The sequence below is a fragment of the Muntiacus reevesi genome, chromosome 4 (genome assembly GCF_963930625.1).
Source record: "Muntiacus reevesi chromosome 4, mMunRee1.1, whole genome shotgun sequence".
In the NCBI taxonomy this organism is placed as follows: Eukaryota; Metazoa; Chordata; class Mammalia; order Artiodactyla; family Cervidae; genus Muntiacus; species Muntiacus reevesi.
This window is the reverse complement of record NC_089252.1, coordinates 30,866,248-30,885,706: the sequence shown is the minus strand read 5'-3', so window position 1 is coordinate 30,885,706 and position 19,459 is coordinate 30,866,248. Positions and strand designations below refer to the sequence as shown.

Below are 19,459 nucleotides of genomic sequence, written 5' to 3'. Positions count from 1 at the left end.
TCAATGAGAACTTGAGAGGTAAGAGGATTTGCATCCACCATTTATTGAGTGGCTATCATGTGACAGGCACTACATTCCAGGTGCTTGAGATAAAGGGGTAAGTAAGTAACAGAAACAGTTTCTGTCCTTACAATACAGTCTAGCAAGGAAAACAGAAAGTAAAGCAATTATTATTGGATGAACAGTATGGATCAGAGGGAGTCTTTAGAATAGTCAGAGGGAAAACATTTATTTGTTAGAAAAACTAAAATGAATTAATTTAACAATTTTAGAAAAGAAAGCACCAGTTGGGAAGACCTTTTGGGGTCAAAATTAGGAAGCAGACAGCAGAGCTATGAAATGTATTTTGCATTCTTTTACAAATAAGAGTGAATAGAAGAAAGGAAGAAAACTGGATTAAAATCTCCACCAAAGGCTGTAACTGGATTTGCATCACCCCTGACTAAATTGCCCTGGCTGTGGCTCCTAACCTTTTGGGGATAATCTTAAGAGAAAACCCAATCAACAAAACAAATGATACAGAGTCACTGGGACCCAGGGAGCGCTGCCTCCAGGAAAGTCAGGAAGGAAGTGCTGGTCAGGTCTGCGCCCCAGTGAGGAAGGTGAGGAGACAGAACGTGATGATGTTTTCTCCTATGCACTAGCAAAGTAAGAGCACTAAATCACTCTGCTTCATGACCGCCTTGTCATCGGACTATCGGACTGCTCCGCCTGGCTGCCCAAAAGGAAGCCTGGACCAGGGCCGAAGCCTGCCGCCCACCCAGGGGCCTGTCCCTACTGAGATCAGGGAGAGCTCTCAGAGCAGGTGGTGCTGGCGGTGGTTTAGTCACTCAGTCGGGTCCAACTCTTTTGTGACGCTATGGGCTGCAGCCCACCAGGCTCCTCTGTCCATGGGATTCTCCAGGCAAGAATACTGGAGTGGGTTGCCATTCCCTTCTCCAGGGGCCCTTCCCGACCCAGGGATGGAACCTGGGTCTCCTGTGTTGCGAGCGGATTCTTTACCGACTGAGCCATCGGGGAAGCCGCCGTATTACAGGCCTGGGCAGGTGTAACAGTGCTGGCCTGAGCTTTCGCTTGTTCTTCTGTCCCCTTCTGAGACTTGAGGCAGCTAGGTCTGCCCAGAGGGGAAAATGGAAACAGAAAGAGGTACAGTGATGCAAATTAGCTGGAGGGTCATTTGGAAACACAAAGAAAGAACATGTAGGCTAGTCTTAGAGAAGCCAAGAAGTTTCTAGGAGCTACCTTTAAAAGATGAGGAAAAGCTAATATGTCACGTGATGGGAACAAGACCCTAAGGCAAGAGAAAAGTTCAGCACTGCTGAACTCTGAGTAAGAGGAAGGAAGAGGCGAGAGGTGATATTGCTAAAATGAGGAGACACAGGTCAAGGTGGAGTTCGATTCCCCCTAAGGCACTGAGGCCTCAAGACTGGATTTGTGTTTAGAGGCACCTCTCAAACCACAGTGCAACACCCCCTGGAGGCAGCATGGCCAGATGAGAAGGGCTGCGACCTACGGGCAGGATGGCTGTGGCCTGCGTAAGCGTAGGGACAGAGGAACAGAGAAAGGGACAAGGAGAGATACAGGAGACATAGGATGTGCGTCACATCAAGGATGCACTCCAAGGTTAAGATGACTCCAAGGCTGGGCTTGGGAAAGCGTATCAAATGGAGATGCGTTCTTTGAGATGAAAAATACCAGAAAGAACCTCAGGACAAGAGAAGAGGAAAAAAGAATAACAATAATTGACAGAAAAAATACTAAGGATTTTTTTGTTGTGAGTTGGAGACTTCAGCTCTGCATCAATTCCACCGTCCCCTTGAACTTCTGAACGGGAGACCCAAAGGACTGGAATAATACCTCAGCTGGAGCCGCCAAGTGACTGTCCTCAACGAGTTCTACCTTTCACTGTAGATGCAGATCTAGGCATGAAAATCTGTAACCTTTTCTAGCTCACAGATCAAAAGTTTAGGAGGAAATACAGAATTTTTTATTTAGTCCAGGCTCTTTACTGGTGAAGAGCAGTCTCTGCAGCCAGGCTGCCTAGGATCAAACTCTGTCTGGTTTTTACAAACTGTGTGACCCAAGACAAGTTACATAAGCTCTCTGTGCCTCTGTTAGCTTATTTATAAAATGGACATAATAGTTATGTACTAATACTGGGTTGTCATAAGGAATAAAAGAGTTAATATAGGGACTTCCCTGATGGTCCAGTGGCTATGACTCCATGCTCCCAATGCAGGGGGCCCAGGTTCGATCCTTGGTGAGGGAACTAGATCCCATACGCTGCAACTAAGGGTTTCCGTGCCACAACTAAGATCTGTTAACAGCCAATCAATAAATATTTTTTAAATGAATTAATATATGAAAAGTACACAAAACAATGCACACATACAAAGGGCTGTATGTGGCTGTATTCTAGATAATACAATTTGTGCATTACTGACATATTTCACATTAGAAAGTGCATGGGACACTTGTGGTACCTAGCTGACTACACTGCTAAGGAGACATCCTTCCAACCCAAACCCATAAAGATGCTGATAAAATAATAGTAATAAAATAATATATATCAAAGTTGGAAAGAACAAAATCCCAGATATGCTGGAAACCAACAGAAAAGCCAAGGCTGAGAGAACAGGAACAGGCAGGGGTGTGACAGGGAAGGCCACGCACTGGGAGGTCAGAGGTCAGCTGGACATAAACTGGGGAGCTGAGAGCTGCTCCTTCACATCCTCGTGAAAGGAGATGTGGCTCTGATCTCACCAAGCAGAGCAAGGCCTTGTAAAGGGCTGGATCCCCAGGGAAAACAGAAACAGGCAGGGCAGCAGTGAAGAAGGGCATTTGCTACCAGTGCTCTGGGTGGGAATCATGAAAAACAGAAATCCCTGGTTTGTGTCACATTTAGTGTGCAATCCGATTTTACAGTGATTACATCCTCAACAGAAACAAAACTACTGTGAAGGGACACTTCCAGAATCCAGGAGGAGGAAAAACACACTCCCAATAAAAAGTTAAAATCCAAAGTGAAGCAAGCAATCCATTCCAAGGGACAGTCAGCCAACAAAATAAGAGAACCGGCTCCACCAACAACTTGAGACATAAGAACGCACTGAAGAGGGCTTAGTTTTATATATTTAAAATTATTAGCAATAAAGTTAGAAACATATGTACTATGGAAGAGCAGTCCTCTATGGAAAAAAATAAAAACTTTTAAAACCACCACCTAGCATTTCTACAATGATGAAATACAGTCCATTAGGATTAGAAAGTCAAAGGACTAAACAGACCAACTAGATCAAATTGAGAAAGAAACGGAAACTAGAAAGTAGATCTGAGGAAATTACTCAGAATATAACACAGAAAAAATAGAAACAGAATGAGACACTAAGAGATGGGGGATAAAATAAGAAGCCTCCCAACATGACCACAAGAAGTTTCTGCAGAAGAGAAGAGCAGGAATGAAGAAGCGACAACCACAAAGAACTTTCCTAGCCTGAAGAAGGAATGAATGATTCTTTGAACTAAAAACAGTCTCAAATAGCAAATATAAGACAGTTTAAAACTGCAAAACGACAAAGACAAAGGGGAGATCTTTGAAAAGCAATAAGAGAATTTTAAAAAGAAAAAAAAAAAGCCTACCAAAGAATCATCATTAAAATGTCAGAAGCCAGAAGAAACTGGAGCTGCATCTTCAGAACACTAATGGAGGGGTTTCCCTGGAGGCTCAGTGATAAAGAATCTGCCCACCAATTAAGGGAACAGGGGGTCTGACCCCTGATCTGGGAAGATCCCACATGTTGAGGAGCAACTAAGCCCAGGAGCCACAGCTACCGAGCCCACGTGCCACAACTACTGAAGCCTGTGCACCCAGAGCCTGTGTCCCCCACAAGGGAAGCCACCGCAGTGAGAAGCCTGAGGCCATAACTAGAGAGTAGCCCCTGCTTGCCACAACTAGAGGAGAGCCCGCTCAGCGACAAAAGACCCATAGCCAGAAGTAAAGGATAAATAAAGTTATATGTTAAAAAAAAAAAAAAAAACAACTAGTGGACAGTAACTGTAACCCAGCAGAGGTCAAATAAAGATTTAGATGAGACGGAAAGTTTGCTACTCACAGATCCTCAGTGAAAAGAATGGTTCAAAGGTTTGTCTCAGGAAAAGCACTGAATCCAGAGAAGAATCCCATATAAAAACCAATGGCACTGACTTCGGAAACCCCACCCGTTCAAGAATGCAAACTGCCCCCGAGGGGAGGGCTGACAGTTTCTTCCCTCTTTAAGTCCCTACAAGATTTCACTGAATTGTATGATCTGTATACTCATTAACTTGACAGAACAAATGTAGTAAGTACTTGTTTCTCCCCGAATTCAACAGAAATGTTATAAATTTATTAGCTAAATATGTTACTCATTTCATTCATTCAAAATGTGTGTGTGTGTGTGTGTGTGTGTGTGTGTGTATGGAAGGGGGGAGGGGAGCTTGGACAAGAGCCAAGGGAACACAAGCGCCTACTATGTGCTATGCACATAGCTTAGGTGCTGAAGATAATCAGTAAATAAAACAGAGCAAAGTTCTTCCCTTTGTGGAGTTTATATTCCAACAGGAGAGGGAGACAGTCAACTCCACACACACACACACACACACAGAGGAAGGTTGGTAAGTAACAAAGAGAAGAACGACGCAAGGCAGGGGATGCAGAGAGTCCGAGTCGGACGTTGAGACAGGACTTGGTATCAATAATGTCATGGCAGAAAGAACCCACAAAGTCAAAGTGTAACTAAGAGAATTTTAAAAGGCGGTGACTCACAAACATGAGGATGGTGAGCGGACAGACAGGCAGGCAGGACCACCCTGGGGCAGAGGGCAAAGGGAGGGGACAGTGGGACCTGCAGGCATAGGCTAGGGCCCTGGGCCCATAGAGAGGGGAGTCCAGCCACAAGCAGACCACAGCCATGCAGGAGGGAGCGGGGTGACCCCAACCGACCCCTCCTCCCACCCTTCCCCCATCTCCTGACAAGATCCCTGTCAGCTGGAGCCAATCAGAGGGCCAAGGGCAAAGAAGCCTTAAAAATGCTTCTAAAGTTGATAGTGATCAAGGGCCTCAAGCAAGGTTCTGCTGGAGCAAGGGGGAAGGGGTCAGGGAAAGTCCTGGAGAAAAGCCTTCCAGGCAGCTCTGAGGGAGAGCAAGGCCAGTGATGCTGCAGAGAGGCAGGCAGGAGATGAGGACAGGGAGGTGAGACAGGGCAGGAAGACTCTGTAGATCATTAGAGGGACTTCATCTTTGACTCTAAGTGAGAAGACTTGGAAGCAAAGGATGTTTTAAGAATCAACCCGCTAATGCTTTAGAAGGATCCCTGAGGCAGGAACTGTAGGGACATGGGTGGGATTTGAATCAGGAGGCTGTTTTTAATAGCGCACAAAGGAGATGAGGGTGGCTTGGACTGGTATGGCAACAGTGAGGGGGTGATAAGAATCTTAACTCAAAGTCCAGGAGTTTGACTAAAGTTGTAAGTGGGTTGAATAAAAGTGCTTTTCAAGATTTTTTTCTTTTTGGTAACTAAAACATGATAATGTTTTCAACCAGGGATTTACTATACACATTAAGCAATAAAGTGCATGTATTAAACTTGGCATGTAAAGTAAAATATCTTTTTAGGAAAGTTACTTATAAGTATATATCAATAGGTTCAAAAACATTAATATATTTTTACCCATTAATCTCATTGCCAAGAATCCTATGGTAATAAAGTCATGTAATCAAATATAAGTGTACCATACAACATTATTTACAATGGTCAAAATCTGGCTATTACACCTAAGGGTAAATTTAGAGTTGTCAGGTAGAACAGATTGACTACATGGTCTTCAGGAAGTCTTCCAAAAGTTTTATAAGTTTGAGTGATTTTATTCAGTTTTGCAACCAGGTTTTTGGTAAAGATAAAATTGTAGCGATTTCAATACTGCATTCATTACACCTTGAATGATGTGTTGTCCATGTCAAATACATAACTTTAGCATTAATCCAGGTAGAAATCAGGTTTAAGGTTCTCTCGTGAAAACGATAGTGACTCAGATAGTAAAGAATCTGCCTGCAATGTGGGAGACCTAGGTTCAATCTCTGGGTCAGGAAGATCCCCCGGAGAAGGAAACAGCTACCCACTCCAGTATTCTTGCCTGGAGCCCATGGACAGAGGAGCCTGATGGGCTACAGTCCATGGGGGTCACAAAGAGTCAGACACAACTGAATGACTCACACACACATGAAAACAAAAGTATTACTTTAACAGAGGACCAAAAGACACAGTGTTTGGTCAAACGTGTTCACAGGGATCATGGGGAGAAGAACTGTAAATAAACCTAAAAAATCAGTTTGTGATCAGGTTAAGAATGTCCTTAAATGCCAAGATAAAAAGTTTGTATTTTATTCTGCAGTTTCAAGGACACTTAAAAGATTTTCTCAGGCAAAAAAAAAAAAAAAAAAACACATTTATAATCATTTTTAAACTAACTTTCTAAAATTAATCTGGCACCAATCATGCAGTATTTCACAGCATTTGAGTTGGAAGAGTTCCTGAAAGCCTTCTGACTCAATCCCTTTTAAGCATGGAATGCAGGGGGGCTTCCCAGAAGGCAGGGAGAGTAAAGGGCAGGTGCTGCAGTGATCCAGATGCAAGCGGCACAGAGCAGAATGTGTACCATAGAAGATGCAGTAAGAAAGAGGGCGTGGAGTCTTCAAGTTCACATTCATACAATTTTGTACCAAAACATAAACCAACTAACAATCCCAACCACAAGATCTGGATTCTGTCCACAAACATTTTAGTTTTTCCTCTTGAGATGTCACTGGAAACCTACGTAGGCAGTTTGGAGTAGGATGTGTATCTATCAACTTCCTTTAATAAAACTCATGTGCCAGGTTATTCTGTACAATCCCTTGGCATTGAGAAGACTCAGTTACCTTCAAAACTAACTCCATTCATAAAATTATCTCAACTCTATTTCCTGAGTGTATGTTGTTCTATTTATCTACACCAGTCTTTCAGAAAATAATGTCTATAATCGTTCACGTGTAAACCCACTGACTTTTACTGCAGATACAGGAAACAGTGCTGTCAGATCACAAACATTTTTCAAAGTTTCCCAGATGTCACCGTGCAAAGTGAACTCACTCTTGGTACTGAATACCATGTATGTCTCTTAAGAGCACAACTGATGCATGCCAACATTATGACTGACAAGTCATACAGATGATCTGAACCAAGACATCTGACTCAAGGTTCAAAAGAAAAAAAAAAAAATTGGTTGCAATTCTGATATAATTTCTTACTTTGGCTCAGAAGAAAAAAAATAATCTTTACATTTCACTTCACTCCGTACAGTTTCCGTATCTTTTTAAATGTTGTTAGTATCTCAGCTGAGTTTTGATGATTCTTGGTGAGGATGGTATTTTAAAAGCCCATTGATAGTCACAGTTGCCTAAGTCTGTAACCAAACTAAAAGCCACTGATATACTCCACATAGGTGAATTCTAGGCTTATGTGAATTAAATATAATGAGGCTGTTATTATTTAAAAGCCCATTGAATATAAACAGTACTAAGTAATAAAATATTCCAGCTAGCAGTTAATAATCAAAACGACTGCTATCCTTCCCAAGCTGTCGTCACTCATATAAATAATTGTCTGCTGAACTGAAGCAAAGTGATGCCTGAGGTGCATCTGGAAAGATACAGAACTTTTATGCTCAGTTTACTCTGATATCAACATTCCTTCACCTTCCCTGGGCACATACAAACTCAATCATGATTAAAATTGATATAGTCATAATCTCATAGACAACTAAGTTGATTAAATTTTAGTGAAGTTATTTACAAACATATCATAGCTGAAGTCTAAAGCAACTGTTAAGAGTCTCAAGTCTAAGGCACACTATAACTGTTTAATTTACAAAGTAATCAACTTTTTCTCAAAATCTAATTTGCATATTAGATTTTATATTGGGATTTTTGTATTTTGCACTGGGTTGTATTTTGATTTCTGGAATATTTATAATTAACTCTTGGTAATTCATAACTAAAGTAAAGGCATAAAAATTTACTTTTGAAAAGGAGATTAATCATTAGACAAGTTCATGTATACATTCACAGAATGGCAAAGACCAAGACCTGGGAACTGCCGACCCCTTCACTTTACAGACAGAGAAACTAAACCTCTGAGAAATTAACTGTCCCGCTTAAAAGTAACAACTAATAAGTGGCAGAACAAGGATTCAAATCTAAGACAATTTGACTCCAAAACCCAAGTCTTCTGGGATTCATAAACAGAGCTCTCACTGCATAGTCAAAATGAATTACAGCCCCAGAAGGTTAACTTTGTTTTTCAAATACAATTCTGAATTCAAAACCAAAAATTATCTGTAATGTATAACCAACAAGGGTGAACATCTATGATGATGGGTGTCTTAAAGAGTGGGGTTTTATTTTTTTTTACCTTGAGCCATGTCACACTCCTTGATCATCTTGAGAAAGTTGGAAATTTCTCTATCGAGTCTCTGTTGGCATATCTGTGCTTTCTGGAAAAGAAAACAAAAGTTAAATACAGGATTTTTACAGTACATATGCTTTAATGTTGCTATTGAAACTTTTTATCTCACAGGTTGATATACTGTAATAATTGAGACATGTTCCTAACAGAGAGAAAAGGGTGAGAGAAAACCGCCTTAGAAACTGAATATAACCATGTACAAATTAATAAAAACAATTCTAAATTTTAAATACATTCAACATGTCAAGTAGATACTCCACAATTTTATCAATTACTTCTAATAACTCATTACACAATATATATCTGACAGCTTTCTGATTTATTCACACTTAGTAGGCTTGATTAAATTCATCAAGAAATTATAAAATGCACTCATTAAGAATATTTTTTAGAAATTGTTTTTGTTTGAAAAAATCCAGATGGTACTAACATTTGGAGACCACAACCGGATTTTCCTTCAGCAAATCTAAGTGAGCACAGCCCCCACATAGTCAGACCAGTAGGACATTGTTTCAGTCAGTGAAAGCTTACGAAAATAAGGTAAAGCACTCTTCCGTGCAATCTGAAATTTCTACATATTTAGATCCCTAAAAGCAAAACATAGTTTCATGATGTAAACTGCACCCCATTTTAGTATAGATTTGTAAGTCCAAAAATGAAAAATCAGGTAAATCTAACAATGTAATTCTGAAATAAGTTTTTTTTAGTTTCCCTTTAAAGGAAACTAAGAAGCAAGAAGCAGCAGCAAGAAAATCATCATTGTAAAGTTGGTTGGTTATGGCAGTAAGAAAATATTCTGAGAACCTTGACCTTATCAAGATTATCACACTATTGGAAGTTGAGTAATACATTAAGCCTATGAGTTCTTCTCTGGTTGCTCAGTGGTAAAGAATCCGTCTGCCAAGCAGGAGACCAGGGTTTGATCCCTAGATCGAGAAGATCCCCTGGAGGAGGAAATGGCAATCCATTGCAGTATTCTTACCTGGAGAATCCCATGGACAGAGGAGCCTGGCGGGCTACAGTCCAAGGCGCAGCAAAGAGTCGGACATGATGGAGCATGCACGCATGAATAGTCTCTACTTTGTACTCCTAACATCAACTGGCTCATCACTAACATTTTTACTCCCCCTAAATCAGACCTATGTGCCAAGGTGATAGAGGAACACATGCTTCCCACCTGATAAATCTTCCAGTGGTTCAGCTCAGCTCAACCACAGCAGAATTAATCACGGTACCACATTAGTGACAGGCAATGTTCTCTCTAAAATGTACACTACTCCATTTTGAGAGCTCCAACAACATAAAAATGCGGGTAATTTTTTGGGGGGGGAGGGGGATAGGAAGAATACCTACATTGTGCCAATACCTTTCTATGCCACCACAAAAACAGAAACGATATGCTGGATAATTCTTTCAGACACAGTCTTTAAATACACATTTAAGGCAAGAGAAAAGTCCATCAAGGGCCACTGAAAACATGCACTGCACAACCAAATGTATCACTCATAATTTATTAATAGAAAATTGTCATTTCACTCTATACATATTTAATACCCCTGCTCATGTGCACGTCAATACTACTGTTTTCTGTCTCTCTTTTTCTATGGTGAAAAGTTCACAGGGTGCACAAAAGCAAACACTAGCTTCATTTGCAGACTGTGAGTCTATAATCGTAGCTCCTGTGGTTACAATTAAAGACAAGAAATACTCTCCTGCATCATCCTCAAATACCAGAATTACATTCATCATCCTTCAGCATCTCTAACAGCAAAAAAATTTACCCTGATCCACAATTTACCTAAGAGTTACTTGGTAGGTCAGCTGAAGAAGATTCCATCTACACATGCTGTTTCACAGTTGTATACAAACAGGTATCTGCTATTCTAAACAATTAATGTCGTCGTTTAATTGATGCTAAGAAGCGGCAGCGTTATAAACACTATTTTTAAAAATCCACATTCTCCAATTTGTCATCGGTTCCTCTTAGTGCCTATTGGTTATCGTACAAAAACCTAAAAATCTAATAGTGTGTGCATGCTCAGTCTCTCAGCCATGTCCGACTCTGCCACCCCACAGACTATAGCCCGCATCTGTCCGTGGGATTCTCCAGGCAGGAATACTGCAGTGGGTTGCCATTTCCTTCTCCAGGGGATCTTCCCGATCCAGGGGTCGAGCCCGGGTTTCCTGCATTGTAGGCAGATTCTTTACCATCGGAGCCACCAAGGATTTAGGAAGGTTAGCCTTCATACATTCTTCGCAGAGCCCAGCATGGTGTCTCACTGACTTCTATGCTACACTCCTTATGTCAGGGACTCTTAGGTTTCCATTTTTATTGACCCTACCTAAATGAGCTGCAAGCAGTGTTCTTATAGCTGAAGTGTGAGAGTATTTCATACCCAGGATACCTGGGCACAGAACCCAAGAACAGGAGCACACCCACTGACCTCGGCCACAGAGGGTGGCAGATGCCTGGGTGAGCAGCTGGGCCCCAGTCAGGACACAGGTCTCCTGCTGCTACTTCTTCCCATCCAGAGTTCTGCTGTTGGTTTTAAGTTGATGTTAAACTACTTTGTCAATCCTGGTATACGAGAAAACAGTTCAAAAGTGTGTATCAATGGAGTAGGCATCTACAGAGGAGTGGTTAGGGTAGGAGACAGGTCATTAATTCCAGCCTATTTGCCACATACAGACAATCCCACAGTTGGTTAATTGAGAGCCAAAGCATTAGTAGATATAAATTACTACATATAAAATAAACAATAAGGTGCTACTGTACAGCACAGGCAACTATATTCAATATCCTGTAATAAACCATAATGGAAAACAGTAAGAAAAGGTATGTATGTAAATATATAACTGAATTACTTTGATGTACACCAGAAACTAACATAACACTGTAAATCAATTACACTTCAATTTTTAAAAAAGGACCAAAGCAGACCGCCTTCTACTCATCAGTAAAAAGAAACTACTGATACACACAACATCGTGGGTGAAAGATGACAGGCACCAAAGAGACATATGGTGTGATTCCACGTAGCTGGAATCCTAGAGTGGGCAAGGCTGACAAAGACTGCGGTGACAGAGCAGCTCAGTGGCGGCCTCAGATGGAGCAGAGGACACTGTCTGCAAGGGGAACGGAGATCTTTTTGAGATGATAAAAACATTCCACACCTGGATAGGAGTGGTGGCTGCACAGGGTATTTGTCAAAACACATCAAACTGAAGATGCTACAATGCCCTCATTTTAACAGAAAAATTGTACCTTAATAACATTAATTTAAACTTTAAAATTAATGAATTACAGAACCCAGATAACCTTCCTCTGCAGACAACAGCCAGCATCCTGAGCCCTGAAGCCCCATACTGATATCCAAACTTTCCAAACTCCAGTCAAATCCACTTCAAGGATAACCCCATACTCCATCTTCCCTCAGTCTAAGCCAGTCCACGGCACACTGATTCTTTCTGGTACCTGGTGATTTGTAATATTCTTAATGTTGTATTCTGTATTAGTTATTTACACAAAGTGTGTGTATATATACATATATATAGAGAGAGAGAATGAGAAAGACAATTCTCCCTCACTTACTAATCAGTCCTAGAGTCCACATTTTCTCCCTTTCCCAGTCTCAAAGCAACAACTGCTAATACTTTTGCATCTTTCCTAGGATATCACCTACTCGACTATACATCCCTGATTTCTTTCTCCCATGTAGAAGCATATTGTTGTTCTGTAGTTGATAAGTCATGTCCAACTCTTTCCAACCCTGTTGGGGTCCTTTAATGGACCGGAACCTGGTGGTCCAGAGTCGACAATGAGAAAGTGAAAGAAGGAAAGAGGCTAATATTCCCTGGGTTATGCAATCGGCCTTCGTGCCCCTGGGAATCAGTCAGGCTCCTCTGTCCATGGGATTTCCCAGGTAAGAATACTAGAGTGGGTTGCCATTTCCTTCTCCAGGGGATCTTCCCGATGCAGGGATTGAACCCACTTCTGCTGCTTGGCAGATGGGTTCTTTACCACTGAGCCAAGGGAAGCCCAGAAGCATATTACATATTAAATTTTTACACTATGCCCTATTCACTTAGCTGTAAATCTTAAACATATCTATCTATATATATGTATATACCTGCCTGATTTCTTGTATGGATACCATTCATCAGCTTTGAGTTGATGTACACTCATCTTCTGGCACATTCACTTTAATTAGGAATCATTTATTCTTCAGTCAAGAAAGTCTGACATCACTTTCTCATATGTTTAGAAGTTTGCATCATCTGTTCATTACTTCTTATAACACAGGTATAGTTCAGAGCTTTTAAGAATCAAGAAAACCCCCACTTTCCTAGTGCCACCTCAAATATAAGAGCCTATCCCAGTTTGATCCAAAAGAACCTTCTATGATGATTGAAACATTCTGGATCTGCATTCTCCAAGCTGACAGCTATATGCGACTATTGAGTACTTGCTCAGGTCAGTCGCTCAGTTGTGTCCGATGCTGCAACCCCATCGACTGCAGCACACCAGACTTTGCTGTCCATCATCGAGTCGGTGATGCCATCCAACCATCTCATCCTCTGTTGTCCCCTTCTCCTCCCACCTTCAATTTTTCCCAGCATCAGGGTCTTTTCAAATGAGTCAGCTCTTCTCATCAGGTTGCCAAAGTATTGGAGTTTCAGCTTCAGAATCAGTCCTTCCAATGAACACCCAGGACTGAGCTTCTTTAGGATGGACTGGTTGGATCTCCTTGCAGTCCAAGGGACTCTCCAGAGTCTTGCTTCATCACCACAGTTAAAAAGCATCAATTCCTCGCACTCAGCTTTCTTTATAGTCCAACTCTCACATCCATACATGACTAGTTGAAAAACCATAGCCTTGACTAGATGAACCTTTGTTGGCAAAGTAATGTCTCTGCTTTTTATATACTATCTAGGTTGGTCATAACTTTTCTTCCAAGGAGCAAGCGTCTTTTAATTTCATGGCTGCAGTCACCATCTGCAGTGATTCTGGAGCCCCCCAAAACAAAGTCTCTGTTTCCACTGTTTTCCCATCTATTTGCGATGAAGTGATGGGACCGGATGCTGTGATCTAAGTTTTTTGAATGTTGAATTTTAAGCCAACACTTTCACTCTCCTCTTTCACTTTCATCAAGAGGCTCTTTAGTCTTCTTCGTTTTCTGCCATAAGGGTGGTGTTAATTGCATATCTGAAGTTATTGATATTTCTCCCGGCAATCTTGATTCCATCTTGTGATTCATCCAGTCCGGCATTTCACATGATGTACTCTGCATATAAGTTAAATAAGCAGGGTGACAATATACAGCCTTGATGCACACCTTTCCTAATTTGGAGACAGTCTGTTGTCCCACGTCCAGTTCTAACTGCTGCCTCTTGACCTTCATACAGATTTCTCAGGAGACAGGTAAGGTGGTTCAGTATTTGCATCTCTTTAAGAACTTTTCCACAGTTTGTTGTGATTCACACAGTCAAAGGCTTTGGTGTAGTCAATAAAGCATAGGTAGATATTTTTCTGGAACTCTCTTGTTTTTCTGATGACCCGACGGATGTTGGCAATTTGATCTCTGGATCCTCTGTCTTTTCTAAATCCAGCTTGAACATCTGAAGTTCATGGTTCACATACTGTTGAAGCCTGGCCTGGAGAATTTTGAGCATTACTTTGCTAGTGTGTGAGATGAGTGCAATTGTGTGGCAGTTTGAACATTCTTTGGCATCGCTTTTCTTTGGGCTTCCCTGGTGGCTCGGATGGTAAAGCGTCTGCCTGCAATGTGGGAGACCCGGGTTCAATTCCTGGGTTGGAAAGGTCCTCTGGAGAAGGAAAGGCAACCCACTCCAGTACCCTTGCCTGGAAAATCCCATGGACAGAGGAACCTGGTAGGCTACAGTCCAGGGGGTTGCAAAGAGTTGGACATGACTGAGAAACTTCACTTTCACTTCTTTGGGATTGGAATGAAAACTGACCTTTTCCCATTCTGTGGCCACTGCTGAGTTTTCCAAATTTGCTGGCATATTGAGTGCAGCACTTTCACAGCATCATCTTTTAGCATTTGAAATAGTTCAGCTGAAATTCCATCACCTTCACTAGCTTTGTTCATAGTTATGCTTCCTAAGGCCCACTTGACTTCGCATTCCAGGATGTCTGGCTCTAGGCGAGTGGTCACATCATTGTGGTTATCTCGGTCAAAAAGATCTTTTTTGTACAGTTCTACTGTGTATTCTTGTCATCACTTATTATCTTCTGCTTCTGTTACGTCCATACCATTTCTGTCCTTTATTGTGCCCATCTCTGCATGAAATGTTCCCTTGATATCCCTAATTTTCCTGAAGAGATCCTAGTCCTTCCCATTCTATTGTTTTCCTCTATTTCTTTGCATTGATCACTGAGGAAGGCTTTCTTATCTCTCCTTGCTACTCTTTGGAACTCTGCCTTCAAATGGGTATATCTTTCCTTTCCTCCTTTGTCTTTTGCTTCTCTTCTTTTCTCAGCTATTTGTAAGGCCTCCTAGGACAACCATTTTGCCTTTCTTTGTATCTTTTTCTTGGGGATGGTCTTGATCCCTGCCTGCTGCACAATGTCAGGAACCTCCGTCCATAGTTCTTCAGACACTCTATCAGATCTAACCCCTTGAATCTATTTCTCACTTCCAATGTATAATCGTAAGGGATTTAATTTAGATCATACCTGAATGGTCTAGTGGTTTTCCCTACTTTCTTCAATTTAAGTCTGAATTTGGCAATAAGGAGTTCATGATCTGAGCCACAGTTAGCTCCCAGTCTTGTTTTTGCTGACTGTATAGAGTTTCTCCACCTTTGGCTGCAAAGAATATAATCAGTCTGATTTTGGTGTTGACCATCTGGTGATGTCCATGTGTATTCTCTTGTGTTGTTGGAAGAGGGTGTTTGCTATGACCAGTGTGTTCCCTTGGCAAAACTGTATTATCCTTTGCCCTGCTTCATTCCGTACTCCAAGGCCAAATTTGCCTGTTACTCCAGGTGTTTCTTGACTTCCTACTTAAGCATTCCAGTCCCCTATAGTGAAAAGGACATCTTTTTGGGGTGTTAGTTCTAAAAGGTCTTGTAGGTCTTCACAGAACCGTTCAACTTCACCTTCTTCAGCATTACTGGTTGAAGCACAGACTTGGATTACTGACACTGAATGGTTTACCTTGGAAACAAACAGACACCATTCTGTCATTTTTGAGATTGCATCCAAGTACCACCTTTATCTTGCAAGATGGCAGACAGAAGGACATATGCTCATCTTCTCTTGTGAGAACTCCAAAATTACAACTCACTGCTGACCAACTGTTGACGAAGAATGTTGGATCCCACCAAAAAAAAAGAACCCAAGTCCAAGGGCAAAGGAGAAGCCCCAGCAAGACAGTAGGAGGAGAAAACTGCATTTAGAATCAAACCCCATACCTGCCGGAAATGCTCAGAGGGCTCAAACAAAACCTTGTGCGCATCAGGAGACCCCACAGAGACTGAGCCAGAACTGCCTTTGAGTGTTAGAGTGTCTCCAGCGGGGGTACAGGCCAGCAACGGCCTGCGGCAGGGGCAGGGGCTCTGGGTGCAGCAGACCTGGGTATGACGTAAGCCCTCTTGGAGGAGGTCGCTACTAACCCCACCACAGAGCCACCAGAGCTTATGCAGGACTGGGGAAACAGACTCCTGGAGGGCACAAACAAAACCTTGTGCACCAGGACCCAGGAGAAAGGAGCAGTGGCCCCACAAGAGACTGACCCAGACTTGCCCACGAGTGTCCAGGAGTCTCCAGCGGAGGCCTGGGTCGGCGGTGGCCTGCTGCAGGGTTCTGAGTGCAGGAGTGCATGCTTGGGAAATTTTGAAGGAGGTCGCCATTATCTTCATCACCTCCACCACAGTTTGGCCTCAGGTGAAACAGGGAGGGAACATAGCCCCGCCCATCAACAGAAAATTAGATTAAAGATTTACGGAGCATGGCCCCACCCACCAGAACAAGACCCAGTTTTCCCCTCAGTCAGTCTCTCCCATCAGGGAGCTTCCATAAGCCTCTTATCTTTCTCCATCAGAGGCCAGACAAAATGAAAACCACAATCACAGAAAACTAACCAAATTGATCACATGGACCACAGTGTTGTCTAACTCAATGAAACTATGAGCCATGCCACGTAGGGCCACCCAAGACGGACTGGTGATGGTGGAGAGTTCTGACAAAATGTGGTCCACTGGAGAAGAGAATGGCAAACCACTTCAGTATTCTTGCCTTGAGAACCCCATGAACAGTATGAAAAGACAAAAAGACAGGACACTCAAAGATGTTAGGTAGGTGCCCAATATGCTACTGGAAAACAGTGGGAAAATAACTCCAGAAAGAATGAAGAGACAGAGCCAAAGCAAAAACAACACCCAGTTGTGGATATGGCTGGTGATAGAAGTCAAGTTCGATGCTGTAAAGAGAATATTGCATAGGAACCTGGAATGTTAGATTCATGAATCAAGGTTAATTGGAAGTGGTCAAATAGGAGATGGCAAGAGTGAACATCAACATTTTAAGAATCAGTGAACTAAAATGAACTGGAATGGGTGAATTTTAACTCAGATGACCATTATGTCTACTACTGTGGGCAAGAATCCCTTAGAAGAAATGGAGTACCTCTCATAGTCAACAAAAGAGTCCAAATGCTGAACATTTGAAATGTGGCTAATTAAAATAAGGAACTAGGACTTCCCTGGTGGCTCAGTGGTAAAGAAGCCACCTGCCAATGCAGGAGACACAGGTTAGATTCCAGGTCAAGGTAAGATCCCACATGTCACGGAGCAACTAAGCCCATGTGCCAGCACTGTTCAGCTTGCGCTTTAAAGACGAAGAACTGCAACTACTGAAGCCCATGAGCCCTAGAGGCTGTGCTCTGCAATGAGAGAAGATACCACAATGAGAAGCTGGTGCACTGCAACTGGATAGTAGCTCCCGCTTGCCACAACTAGAGCAATGAAGACCCAGCACAGCTTCGAAAATTAAATTAAAAAAGAAGTTACTGGAGTTTTCATTTAATTCATTTAAATGTAAATAGTCACATGTTTCTAGTAGCAATCATATTAGACAGTAAAGTTCTATACCAACACCTGCTTGAATTTCTCTTCCAGTTTTTATTTCTGAACTATTTTCCAGTTGCCATGAAGGCAACGACTGTAAGGCCAATACAATATTTTTATGATTTGTCTTACACTTTTCTCCCTGTAGGCCAGACCTCAAGACAGTGACAGACTGAGGGCTAAGACAAAACGTTTTAAGTTTCTGAAGACCCCTCATTGAAGAGGTGTAAGGGGACCAAGAGCATCCTATGACATAGTCACTCTGTGGACACTCCCCTAATCCCCCAACTTCTTGTAAGTCTACTTACTTGTTCAAAAGCATGTTGAGGGAATGAGGTTAATTATATGTTAATTCAGGTAGTTTCAGAACATTCCAGTCCGAGAGTTCCTCATTTCCTTTAGAAAGTCTATAGACATCTAGAATAGATCTATTTCATGAATTGGTCCCAGTATTTCTCTGCAACCTAAGAGTCCAAGGACTGAGGGTGTTCTGGAACAGGTCTACCACAAGCTATAACTCAGGCTCATGTCAGATTTTACCTTTTCTGACCAACCCGCAGAAACTGAGACAGAGTGAAGATTCCCAGAATTAGCATTCCACTTCTGCTAGAAAGAGGTAAGTGTAAACCTGCAAAATCTCAAGTACTTAACACTGGTTCAAACTCTCATTGACTTCAGGTGCTATAAAACCTAGAAGGCAAAAACCTCATGACTTTAAAGTTAACATAAGAACACAGTATTCAACTAAGAAATAAAAGGTAGAGTTGTGCTTGATAACTCTAAAATTTGAAGAGGAAGCTAAAGAAGAAACATTTCTTCAAGAAAGTTTTTTTTAATGATATGCAACTTAGTATGCTTATATTTTACCTGTAGCTTCCATTAAAAAGGTCTTAAAATTACCATAATCCTGGGAAAGAAGTTGTCATGCCTTGTAAGCACCCTTCCAGGTTTTATTATTTATCCTTTTGTTGAGGGTGCATAAATAGGAAAGGAGTTCTTTTCATTTAAGGAACACTGATTAAAAGTTAAAATATTTAGCAGTTTTATTTTTTACTTGTCTAACATGACTTTGAGTATAGATATTTAAACCTTCTTTATTTATCTGAACAGCTTTAATGCTATTTAGACGTTCTGCTACATGTTACTTTTGCAAAGTTCACCGATCTGAAAATTATGTTTATGGTTGTCATGTTACATATTCAGCTTTAAAAGAGAAAGGGTGCTGGTAAGGTAACAGTCAACTTCTGGGAAATGTCTTCAACAAACATGGAAGGGCTCAAATTTTTTCATGTTCCATAATAAGATTAGGGATTCAAAATATCTGAATCTCTTAAGTTGATAGATCTTTAAGTCAATAAAACTCCTTAGAAATTAGTAAACTTAAATTCACTAAAGTTGTTGATGTAGAAACATTCAAATTCTGCAATAAATTCATTTCATTTAAAAAAAGATAGAAATTTAGTAGGCAAATTCACATGTTCTGATATAATTATTTAAATCAAAACACATTATCCTTTTATAGTTCTAATTCTTTCAAACTCATTCATTTAAAAGGTATAGCCACAAAACTGATGCCAAGAAAAAAGGTACCTATTTCATTTCAATTACTTATGGTGGTATGTCTCTATGGATGAGGCATTGATGTCACTTCAGATGAGGGCCTCTCCATTCATCACTGATGCTTTAACCTTACCTCTAATCAAGGAAGTTAGAGTTTACACCTGCTTTTAAATGAAACTACAGACCAGGGAAGGTATCACTATGGTTGCATTATTTAAACTCTGAAATATACAGTGAAGTCATAAAGGGCAGTAAGGCAAGCAGTG

General features: G+C 41.3%; 1 protein-coding gene across 2 annotated transcripts in view; it reads right to left on the bottom strand.

Moving 5' to 3' along the window:
* The window catches only part of OSBPL1A (oxysterol binding protein like 1A), a 210,857-nt gene that overhangs the window by 123,452 nt on the left and 67,946 nt on the right, over positions 1–19,459 (bottom strand). For both annotated transcript variants that reach the window (XM_065932433.1, XM_065932434.1), the window contains exon 15: positions 8,487–8,568. In XM_065932433.1, coding sequence (XP_065788505.1) covers positions 8,487–8,568 — 82 coding nt within the window. The remainder of the gene's footprint in view (positions 1–8,486; positions 8,569–19,459) is intronic.